This window comes from Erpetoichthys calabaricus, chromosome 1 (genome assembly GCF_900747795.2).
Source record: "Erpetoichthys calabaricus chromosome 1, fErpCal1.3, whole genome shotgun sequence".
NCBI classification, from domain to species: Eukaryota; Metazoa; Chordata; class Cladistia; order Polypteriformes; family Polypteridae; genus Erpetoichthys; species Erpetoichthys calabaricus.
Window position 1 is genome coordinate 88,927,498 of NC_041394.2, and position 12,727 is coordinate 88,940,224.

General features: G+C 39.5%; 1 protein-coding gene across 3 annotated transcripts in view; it reads right to left on the reverse strand.

Moving 5' to 3' along the window:
- LOC114652966 (histone acetyltransferase KAT5) overlaps positions 1-12,727 on the reverse strand; it is a 56,045-nt gene that overhangs the window by 2,706 nt on the left and 40,612 nt on the right. For all 3 annotated transcript variants that reach the window (XM_028803221.2, XM_028803219.2, XM_028803220.2), the window contains exons 13-14: positions 2,253-2,412; positions 2,013-2,094 (exon numbers count right to left, since the gene is read on the reverse strand). In XM_028803221.2, coding sequence (XP_028659054.1) covers positions 2,013-2,094; positions 2,253-2,412 — 242 coding nt within the window. The remainder of the gene's footprint in view (positions 1-2,012; positions 2,095-2,252; positions 2,413-12,727) is intronic.

Here is a 12,727-nt window from a genome sequence, read left to right on the forward strand (position 1 = left end):
TCAGAGCACAAACCAAGCATGAAGTCAAAGGAATTGTCTGTAGACCTCCGAGACAGGATTGTCTCAAGGCACAAATCTGGGGAAGGTTACAGAAAAATTTCTGCTGCTTTGAAGGTCCCAATGAGCACAGTGGCCTCCATCATCCGTAAGTGGAAGAAGTTCAAAAACGACCAGGACTCTTCCTAGAGCTGGCCGGCCATCTAAACTGAGCGATCTGGGGAGAAGGGCCTTAGTCAGGGAGGTGACCAAGAACCCGATGGTCACTCTGTCGGAGGTCCTCTGTGGAGAGAGGAGAACCTTCCAGAAGGACAACCATCTCTGCAGCAATCCACCAATCAGGCCTGTATGGTAGAGTGACCAGACGGAAGCCACTCCTTAGTAAAAGGCACATGGCACCCCGCCTGGAGTTTGCCAAAAGGCACCTGAAGGACTCTCAGACCATGAGAAACAAAATTCTCTGGTCTGATGAGACAAAGATCGAACTCTTTGGTGTGAATGCCAGGCGTCACGTTTGGAGGAAACCAGGCACCGTTCATCACCAGGCCAATATCATCCCTACAGTGAAGCATGGTGGTGGTGGCAGCATCATGCTGTGGGAATGTTTTTCAGCGGCAGGGACTGGGAAACTAGTCAGGATAAAGGGAAAGATAACTGCAGCAATGTACAGAGGCATCCTGGATGAAAACCTGCTCTAGAGCGCTCTTGACTTCAGACTGGGGCGACGGTTCATCTTTCAGCAGGACAACGACCCTAAGCACACAGCCAAGATATCAAAGGAGTGGTTTCAGGACAACTCTGTGAATGTCCTTGAGTGGCCCAGCAAGAGCCCAGACTTGAATCTGATTGAACATCTCTGGAGAGATCTTAAAATGGCTGTGCACCGACACTTCCCATCCAACCTGATGGAGCTTGAGAGGTGCTGCAAAGAGGAATGGGCGAAACTGGCCAAGGATAGGTGTGCCAAGCTTGTGGCATCATATTCAAAAAGACTTGAGGCTGTAATTGCTGCCAAAGGTGCATCGACAAAGTATTGAGCAAAGGCTGTGAATACTTATGTACATGTGCTTTCTCAGTTTTTTTTATTTTTAATAAATTTGCAAAAACCTCAAGTAAACTTTTTTCACATTGTCATTATGGGGTGTTGTGTGTAGAATTCTGAGGAAAAAAATGAATTTACTCCATTTTGGAATAAGGCTGTAACATAACAAAATGTGGAAAAAGTGATGCGCTGTGAATACTTTCTGGATGCACTGTAGAACCATCTTTTTGGAAAGCTGATAATTTTGTGTCTCTTACAAATGACTTGCTGTATAACCTTAAGCCAAACAATGAATGTTTTGCTCCAAAGTTTAAAAATAGGCATTTCCGAAATGTATGACATCCATTTAAAATGCTTTAGGGTTATGTTTGGCAGGAAGGGGTAAAATTATATAAACACTATACAACATAGTATACACTGACTATGTAATGGGCTTAACATCTTCTCAGTTGTGGCCCGTGCTACTTGTGTAAGGATTCATAATAGTATGTTTAGGTTTTCACTTTAAGAATGAAAGATGCTTTGGCAGATGCCTATCCAGGAACATTAGCTCTGTTAGCAGGCAGCAACATGGAGGGCAAAAGCTGAAAGCCCTAAGTTAGTTTCATTCTAAGGAGAAGGAAGGAGAAAGCATATTGTCAAAAAGAAAGTAACTGGAAAAAAAAAAAACAAACGGGTTAAATTTATTTTCCTTGATGCTTTGAGATGCACAACATACTAAAGAATGACTGTGGCGCTGCTATTAAAGAAACTTGTGCCTAATTTCCTAAACTTGTTATTTTAGAGGGCAAATGGATCTGTTATGCCCATGTTATTCATCCCTCTGCAAAAGATTTTGGCCATTTTATGTCTTTCACACTAAACTCCTAAAATAGACAAAAATGTTAAGATATATTCACTTACAGTTAGTAGGTAAACACTTCAAGCATTTGTTTATTTATTTAATTTATTTTACAGTTTAATCTACCCTTACCTTATAGTAGTTTATTAGATTAAGGTACTGGAGAGTGGAGATAACATCTTCTTTCTTGACGCTTGTTATCTCACTGATTTCGCTTTACAGCAAAGAAAGAAAAAACATAACTGTAACATAACTAAATAAAGTGATGTCATTTTGAGTCAAATATATAATGCTTCAACATACACTAAAAACCTTTTACTTTTTATCTGTAGTGAAAACAGAAAATTTCTAATTAAAAAAAAATGTACATACTTGATTGTAATCTGCGGCCTCTCCCCATTCTCTGACTTAAGGTTCATGAGGATTTCTAGAATTGTCTGTGACCAGTAGCTTCTGTATGACAAAAGGCCAAGATCAGAAAGTGGCTTTTCAGGTGTTCCCGTTTTCCCTTCAACTTTGGAGAGCTCATAACCTACATGCAGAGAAGAGGCAATTAAGACAGCGTAAAATACAAAAACATTCAAAATATGCATGTGTGAATTTATTCACTATCATTAAGAAATAAAGAAACATATGTTTCTAAATGTGTAAAGATGTAAGCAAGCTTATTAACTGCAAATACATTAGATTCTCTGCTAAATTACTAGGATAGTATTAGACATAATGTAAACAGAACTATGAAGAACAGCAGCAGATTCCAGATTTTTCCAAATTTCTCAAGGTGTTATATACTTCATCCATCCATTTTCCTATCCCAATAAGCACAAGGCAGGAATAATCCCTAGACAGGGCACCAGTCCATCACAGGGTGAATGCACACACAGACACACACACACACACAAACAGACCAATTTAGCACTGCCAATCTAATGGAACCTGCATGGTGTCCGACTGTGGGAGGAAACCAACATAGACTTGTGGACAAAATGCAAACTCCATGCAGGGAGGACTTTGGGCCTGAACCTCAGACTCCTTGTTGAAAGGAAGGAGTTGTTATGGCTCAACCACACCATCGGATTTTATATACTTAACATGTATGATACATAAATCAACAGGACCGAGAAGGAAGGATTTGGCCATTAGAAATCACTTATTATATTTTCAACAAATGCTGCAATACCTCCAGTGCTCATACTTCCTCTTGTAGCTTTTTCCATGTACGGTAATTTGCAATTACTTTTACATTTGTGTTTAAACCTACTCATGTTTAACTTGTTTCATTAATATTTAATTCATATACACTCACCAGCCACTTTATTAGGTACACCTTGATAGTACCGAGGTGGGCCCCCTTTTGCCTTTAGAACTACTGTAATTCTTTGTGGCAGGTGCTGGAAAAATTCCTCAAGAGTTTTTAGTCCACATTGACATAATAGCATCATGCAGTTGCTTTAGCTTTGTCGGCTACACATCCAGGAGGCAAATCTCCCATTCCATCACATCCCGGAGGCGCTCTATTGGACTGAAATCTGGTGATTGTGGAGGCCTTTTGAGTATAGTGAACTCATTGTCATGTTCAAGAAACCAGTTTGAGATGAAACTGGAAGTAGCTATCACAACATGGGTACACTGTGGTCATAAAGGGATGGACACTGTCAGCAACAAAACTTAGGCAGGCTGTGGCATTTAAATGATGCTCAACTGGTACTAAGGGGCCCAAAGTGTGCCAAGAAAACATCAACCACACCATTACACCACCAACATGAACTGCTAACACAAGGCAGGATGGATCCTTGCTTTCATGTTGTTGATGCCATTATCTGTTCCTACCATGCAAATGTCACAACAGAACTTCTTCTTCAGACCCGGCAACATTTTTCCGATCTCCTATTGTGTAATTTTGGTGAGCCTGTGCGAATTGTAGCCTGTTACCTGTACTTGGCTGACAGGAGTGGCACCCAGTGTGGTCTTCTGCTGTTGTAGCCCATCTGAGTCAAAGTTTGCTCTGTTTTATGTTCAGAAATGCTCTTCTGCATACCTATTTGAGTTACTGTTGCCATTCAAATCAGCTCACACCAGACAGGCCATTCTCCTCTGACCTCTGGCATCAACAAGGCCCTTTTGCCCAGAGAACTGCCACTCACCGGATATTTTCCCTTTTTCAGATCATTCTTTGTAAACTCTAGAGATGGTTGTGCATGAAAACTCCAGTAGCTTAGCATTTTCTGGAATACTGAAACCAAGCCCATCTGGCACCCACAACCATGCCACTTAAATCACCTTTTTTTGCCATTTTGATGCTCGGTTTGAACTTCAGCGGGACATCTTGACAATGTCTACATGCCTAAGTTGCTGCCAAGTGATTTCTTTATTAGATATTTGGGTTATTAAGTACTTGAACAGGTGTAACTAATAAAGTGACCAGTGAGTGTATGTATGTGTGTGTATATTTATATATATATTTTTTTGTTTTCATTTTATTACAATGCTTTAAAACCACTAACTTTAAAGAGCCTTGTCACATAACATGCCTTGTCCCACATTTATTTTCCATATGATGTGGCTGCTAGCATGACACATAATTTCTAAAACAATGAGATGTAATTAAAAATATTCAGGCCACCTTTTATTTAAAATATTGCTGCATCAGTAAAGGAGAAAAAAGTAAACAGGTGTGGACAGTTACTTGATACTGTGACGATCCTGTTTTTCTTGGCGAGTCCATAGGTGATGACTGCCTGTTTATTCTGAATGTCTTGATATTAATTGTACCCTACTGCTGCTCGTTGGACACTTTCAAAATAATAAAATAAGTCTGCCTTTGACATGCCTGCTTTGTCACTTTGTTTACTGTCCTACTAACTAACCACTATTCCACCTGATCTTAAATCACTCTGCCTGTGCATGTTTGGCAGAAAAACTTATCATAACATGTTTGCACTACAGGACTTCAGCGGAGTGTTACAAGCAGGACCCATGCAACAGTGTCTTAAGTGCTTCACGTTGTGCAGATGCATAAAAAAAATGTTCATAATAACGTAGCGTAGCCAGTGTGTCTGACTTGTATGGATTTCACATGTAGACTTCAGCTGCTTTTATGGCTCGCTGTCCCAGGAAGGAATTTACCATCCAGCCATCAGCACTAAACTTAAAAAAAAAGATGGCAGTGCAGATGCTGAGGATTTTGATGGTGCTTATATTTAAATAACAGCTACCCAGGTGCAGCTTTTTATTATTTTTTGCAGTTTGAATAGGATTTGAATAGTCAAACCTTATATCTTGGCTGATTTGACAGCTTTAATATACAGTATATATATAAAATGAAAATAAATTACATAAAAATAATATAGAATTCTTTATATACCATAGTTAAATGCCGATGCACAATGGAGGTCTCTTTTTATGGCAAACTGAAACTATTTCATAAATTTGCTAAAAAGGAATCATACACGTTGTAAATATTAGGCCAAAGGCCACATAACTTGGCCTTGTCATTTGTTGACTTTCCAGTGATTTTCAGTTATAGCCTTCAATTAAATAATCTTAGTGAGTCAGAGGCAGTTGGGATGGCACACTCCAGTGGTACATGCATTCTCAGATCACATTATTTTCTTATGCCCTGTGTATTGAAATCATAATTTTTATAGTCAATGATGTACATATACTGAATCACACACAGACATAGTTAGTTAACAACAGGTGTACACTCAAATCATTTTATTCTTTACTAAACAGCAAATTTTCCCTTCGGTGTTGTTGTACATAGTCTATGGAGCAAGACTCACATTGTGTGTGTTAGTGAAGAGTACACATAAGAGATTCATTTTGCTTTGTACACAACAATAAACCTGAACTGAACTGATTACACTGCACTGCATTTTTTACGAAGGTCTTAGACTTTTGAAAGAGCCAATATTGCCTGCAAGTCCATACTAAATTCACAGTGCCAATCAACACTCAATATTAAATACTTTCTATGGCATGTCATGTGTGCAAAAGATAAAAAAAAATACTGAGAAAAACAAGATCAACATTCAATAACTTTTTTTTGTACAGCACTCTTCATTGAGTGCTGGCACAGAACTCTGAACAATAACATCAATAACAGGCTTGTAGATAACGTTTTGAAGTGAAACCACACCTCTGGGGTTTTAAAAGGTTGTTATGAAGGTAAATGATCTTCATGGTGAAGTGCACAACTGTTCTCCTTTGAAACTGGTTGAATCTCACAAAATTGTTTTGCTTTTCTATTTTTGTCCTTTCTAAAGTGACATGGATATGCCATTTTGCAGTATGTGAACTATGGATGTATTTGTTAAGTTTTAAGGCTATTGTTTTCACATTAGGACCCATGCCCCATGACATCCATTATAAAATGCAAGAACAGGCTAGGTGCTATTTTTAGATATGCAAAGAATCCTTCACTTTACAACACAATTTCATTTGGCCAATGAATATATGCCACGACTGTGAACAAGTAACTTCAATTCAAAAAATAAACTTATTCTTTAATTTATGTAGATAAGTTCCACCCAAATGAGATCCAGCACTATGGAAAATATTCCATAAAACAAACCACAATGAAAACGAAAATAGCATTCAAGTTTATGAAATAATTCTAGAAGAGCACAGTTCTGGGGAAGGGCACAATACCATTTCAAAAGAACTGAACACACCTTGCAGCCCAGTGCAGTTCATCATACGGAAGTGGAATATGAAATAACAGATACACTCCCTTGGTCAGGCTACCCATCTAAACTCACCTGCCAGGCACCAATGGCACCTGCCAGAGAAGTCACTGTGGCGCCAACTGTCAACTTGACTGAATTGCAGAAGTCAATGACAGCAACTGGAGAGGATGTTAATGGCTCAACAATCTCCAAGATATTACACATAAATGTAATACAGAAGTGCAGTATGTCACTGGGAAGGCACTGCAAAGATGTGGTAGAATGTTGTGGTATAAAGACTATTGTTAAACTTTATAGCTTAGGTGTTGGCATTCCAGCTTAATTTTTATATAATCTTCTGTTTTTTTTTGTGCAGCACTGTGAAAAATAGATTTATTGATAAAAAAATGAAATCACACTGAGATTGATCAAAAAACTAGGTGACAACCATTTAAGAAAGAAAAAAAAAGGGGGGGGGGCGCTGAAAACTTTGTATAAGTCAGGCACAGTGCAACATTTTTTGTTTTAAAAGCAAAATGTATAACCAGGAGGATAGACTCTAGCATGTTATGTAAAGTACATAGAAAAGACCTAGCAGGTTTAAAATAATTCAGTTTCACTTAGTCTTCTGCTATACTAAGGTGTTTGCCTTGAAGGGTTACCTGTGATAAAAAAGTGCCATACCCATGTAAACACGGACAATTTTTACCCTAGATAATATGCAACTGGCATGGAAGGGAATGCTGGTGCCGCATGCTGTAGCCGCTCCTCTCTGCTAACAACACTTTTCGCAAAACTCGCTTTAATTCTACACTTTCTTACTCTTGTTTTATTTCCTTTCTTGTACGTATAGTTCGTGGATGTAGCTGACTGGAACTGTATGGATTTGGTTAATATTTACAGATTTTATGGACTCTACTTTGACTGGGAACAACTGAACGTGTGGATCACGGGACGAGACCTACGAACATTTCTTTGTACCTGGTGATCTAGGACCTCGGGATAATTTGTCTCCTTAATTATATTTGCCATTCTGGTCTGCTCCCGATTCATTTTACAGTACTGTTCGAGTAAGAACTGATCTGATGTTCATACCCACCTGGCCGCTGGCTCTGGGGTGATCACGCCTGTAATACCCAATGTTACTGTTTATGGCTGAATGCTGGAACTTCCAAATCCTACTACCTCCTCCTGCTATGCTTTCTTCTGCTTTGCTATCGCCATTCATCTACGCTACCACACCCGCCTGTCCTACTGGCTCCATTGTGCGGTGCTGCTTTTCCACTGTTATCAGATAAGTATTACTCATTATCATGTTAAAATACTCTCATGACAAACTCCTTATTACACAGTTTGTCCAGAGCAAATGGTCTGACAGGAACATCCTAAAAGATGGTGGGATTTTGCGGCGCCCGAAATATGCACATCGCGGGTCAGGTCGCCGCCACCACCAAGCTGCGAATGAAAAGACCACCGGCGGCATTTGCTCAGGAATATGCCGTCCTTCTCATGGCCCTGGAAATAGAAGTGTCAATGTGCCGAATTTACATTATATGAAAATAAACTCCGATCACAGCTCTGTGCAAAAAGAAGCCTCATTAACTAATATTGCATTGTCTAAGTCGAGACCTCTTAATGGCAAAGCATTGGTGCTGTCAGAATTCATCACTGACACCAAACTTGATATACTGTGTCTAACGGAGACTTGGCAAAAACCGAACGAATCTACGTCTCTCACAGAGGCGACTCCACCTGGATTCACTTTCCATACACAGCCCCGCAGCTCAAGACAAGGAGGTGGACTTGCAGTAATTGTCAGAGATGACTTAAACATCAAACGAATCCCAATTAACTGTCCATTGTCTTTGGAGTGCCTGGCTCTTAAACTAATAACGGAATCAGGTCCCGTCTCACTCATTGTTCTTTATCGTCCTCCAAAATACAATGCATCCTTCTTATCCAATCTGATGGAACTTTTGACCGACCTAAGCTCTTACTCTCAGAGAATTATCCTTCTGGGTGATTTCAACATCCATATTCACACCCCCACATCTAAAGTGAGAAATTAATTCCTATCCTTATTCAACTGTTTTGACTTGACACAACATGTTGATTTTCTCACCCACTCTGGTGGTCATATATTGGATCTGATCTGTACTTCTGGATTATCTGATGCCAACATTTGCAGCACTGATTTGAGACTCTCTGACCATAAAGCAATACTTTTCACTGTCTCATTATCTCCCCTCCTCTTATCTGTAAACGACAAATTTCTTACAGAAACTTTAAAAATATCTGTCCCTCTATCCTTTCTGTATCCATTTCTGATCTTTTACTGTCTGCACCTATTCCATCAACATTAGAGTCTTGTTGACCACTATAACACAGCCCTTCATTCAGCATTAGATAAAACAGCTCCCTTAAAACATAAGGAGGTTTCCTTTAAGCATTCAGCTCCTTGGTATAATTCAGAATTGCGATCTATGAAAGCAGCTGGCTGACGCCTTAAGAGAATGTCACCTAAGACTGGCCTCACTGTCCATATCCAGGCTTTCTCTGACCACCAAAGAGCTTACAGAGAAGCACTAACCGCAGCCAAGAATACCCATTATGGCAGAATAATAGAAAGTGGCCACAATAACCCAAGGGTTTTGTTTTCTGTAGTTAATAAACTAATCAAACCTGCATCTGGCCCAACTACCTCTTCTACTGAAGTCTGTGAGGAATTCCTCCACTTTTTCCATAACAAAATTAAAGATCTAAATAATTCAACTAACATAAATACATCATCTGTTTATATCTCTTCCTGTTTTCCCACTCCATCCAGCTCCTTCTCTAAGTTCTCACCAATCACATCTGCATTTGTTAATAACCTGCTTTGTAAGACGAGACCGACTACTTATGCACACTACTTAAATTCTGCTTTCATGCCATAATCCCGACTGTTACAACAATAATAAGCTCATCCCTTGACACAGGCTCTGTGCCGATCACTTTTAAAATCGCTTCTGTAACCCCAGTGTTAAAAAAGTCTGGTCTTGATGCTGACAATCTTAACAACTTTCGGCCTATTTCCCACTTACCTTTTCTGTCAAAAGCTCTTGAGCGTGTTGTGGCTTCCCAACTCACCAATTACTTAACCTCTAATAACTTGATGGAACCCTTTCAGTCTGGCTTCAGGGCGCAGCACAGCTGTGAAACTGCTCTGCTATGGGTAACCAATGATTTGCTTATGGCAGCAGACTCTGGACAAACCAGCATATTAATTCTATTAGACCTCAGTGCAGCATTTGACACTGTCAGATTTGACATTCTACTGTCCAGAATGGAAAACATGCTGGATATCTCTGGCACTGCCCTCCAGTGGTTCAAGTCCTATCTGACTGATAGGCAAGAGTTTGTTAGTGTTGGCAACAACAGATTAAGCTCAGCGCCAGTCACACAAGGAGTTCCTCAGGGCTCTGTCCTCGGCCCTCTTCCCTCCTGTACTTATATGCTTCCCCTTGGCCATATTATTTGTAGCTATGGACTGGGTTATCATTTTTATGCAGACAATACTCAACTTTATTTCAATGTTAAAAGTGGAACTTCATTAGAGCTTTCTCAGCTCAAAACCTGCCTCAGTGAAATTAATACCTGGATGGTGCATAACTCTTTAAAATTAAATTGCAACAAAACTGACCTCCTGCAAATTGGGACAAATGTGCAACTTAATAAAATGAGCTCCGGGATTTGGTTTGGTCCGTTTATAGGAGATGGACGTCTGAAGCAGAGCTCCGCTAGCAGCGGCTTTATTTTCCCACGTATTTCATATTATTTAGAGGTATCCTGTATTTAACCCGACCAAGGAACTTCCACTACAATATACAAGCATGAGTAACAAGAAGAAAAGTCAGAAAGAACCGGAAAAGAAACTTAAAGCTGCATCGAAGTCCGGACAGACTTCCGGCCTGAGTGCAGGTGTAAGGTATGGCATCACGGAGACTGACCTGGAACAGGCAGAAGAGTGCGCAGAATTCCTGGGGCCCCGCTCCATTGTATCGTGTCCGGTCGAGAGTGAAAATGAGAGCGAAGGCGCAAGTGATACAGGTCGCGAGGGATCGCCGATTACTGAGGATCATTCGAGACTAGAAAGGGCTCTGCAGGACGTGCTCTCATCTACTCATCGCGAGCCTGTAACAGGAGCTGCATTTTCACTTGCGGAGCACGAAAGCAGAAGCGAACTGTCCGAACTGAAAGAGATGATCGCTACACAGATAGCTACACAGAAAGAGATGAACACTACACTGGCCACTGCCATGGTTACGGCCATGAAGGAGCTTAAGAAAGATAACACAAATGATCTTAAGAAGGTGGCCACTGAGCTCAAGAAGGATAACAAAGATAAGGAAACGCGTCTATTTGAACGTTTCGACGTGAACTTTAAAGGCATGTTGGAGAAATTAGTGGAACACATTGAAGAAACTAACTCCAAACTGAAAAGGCTTGATGATCATATTAATGACGTTTCAGACCAGCTGGAAGACGTTAAGCAGGGACTCACGGCTCGAGTGGAAACAGCGGAACAAATGGCATCTAACGCCGATGAAAAAGCCACAGCTGCGAACTCGGAATACAAAAAAACTTGGAGACAGACTTGCAGCCCTGGAGGATGGGTGCAGAAGAAATAATATAAGAATTGAGGGTATACCTGAGAAACGAGAAAGCTCAAGCCCAGTGAAATTTGCAGTAGAATTACTGTCTAAAATAATTGGAGATGACTTTAAACTCGACAATGAGATAGCCACGGCTTATCGCACAAAGATACCAAGCGCCTTTAAATCTAGGTCTTTTATTGTCCGCTTCGAACGACTAAGATGTAAGCTTGATGTGATGGCACTTCTCAGACACAAGCAAGAGATTATATTCGAAAATAATCTTATTCGTATTTTTCCCGACTTCTCACCATCAACAGCTGCAAAAACGCAGATCCTACAACGACATTAAAAGGATGCTACGGGAAGCCGATATCAAATACAGCCTCTTGTATCCTGCCAAACTGAAAGTGGAAGTTCAAGACGGACATTATATTTTCTTCAGCAAAGAAGAAGCTGAAAAAGAATTAAAGAAGCTGTTTCCGACACTTTTTTTTGAAAGTTAATTAAAATTAAAGAGCCGTATTCTATCAAGGCACGGGAAAGACCCATGATCTGATCGCTGGATCCATGTTTAAAGAGACTGGTATTATAATTATACATCTCTTATTCTCTTTTTTTTAATTTTTTTTTTATCTGGACTTTATATGTTATATGTTTATGTTTTTAATCAGAGTTATAGAGTTATAGACGTGAGTGTGAAAATGTGGAAGTGATTAAAGTAGGATTCGTTTTATTTATTTATTTTTTTATTTCTTTTCTTTTTTTTTTCTTTTTCTTTTTTTTTTTTTTAATTTATTTATTTATTTTTTTTTATTTTACTATACCTTAAAGTAGACTGTTTAACTTCATACCCTTGGTTTAATGCTTGTTCTACTATTTATACAATTACCATTATACTATTACAGTATGAATTACCAGGTTTATCCTGGACTAGTTTTTTAAAATCACTCCCAGGGTTGTTTTTTTTTTTTTTTTTTTTTTTTTTTAACCTTAATATCTTAACTTAAAAGCGCTGAAGATTATTTCAAGATTAAATATTGTTAATGAGAACATTTTCGGCAGATAGTATTAAGGATTTAACTGTAAAAGATATCTCTGTTTTAATTCTGTAACGCCGCTGCAGGGTGGGTTTGTTTTGTTTTGGACGTGCTCTGTCTCTTCGTATGTCAGAGGACTGGACATCGCGAAGTGGGGTCTAGCCTCATGTGGGGAGGCAAAATGGGGGGGGGGGGGGGGTAAAGGGGGGGAGAGAAGGAGAGCAGGTTATATCTAATCTATTCTTATAATCCTTATAATTATAAATATCAATGCAGCAACAGGCTAACATGCAACAACTCCTGGGGAATCTTGAAACTAAGATTAAAAACTGCCATATTACCAATTAAAACTATAAAATGACATTAAAAACTCAGAATCAATGTCTCCATGATGGGACAGTTAACTTTGTGAGCTGGAATGTTAAAGGCCTGAATCACGAATTAAAGAGAAAGAAAGTATGCTCTCACCTAACAGGCTTAAACGCTAAAAATACTATTTTTAC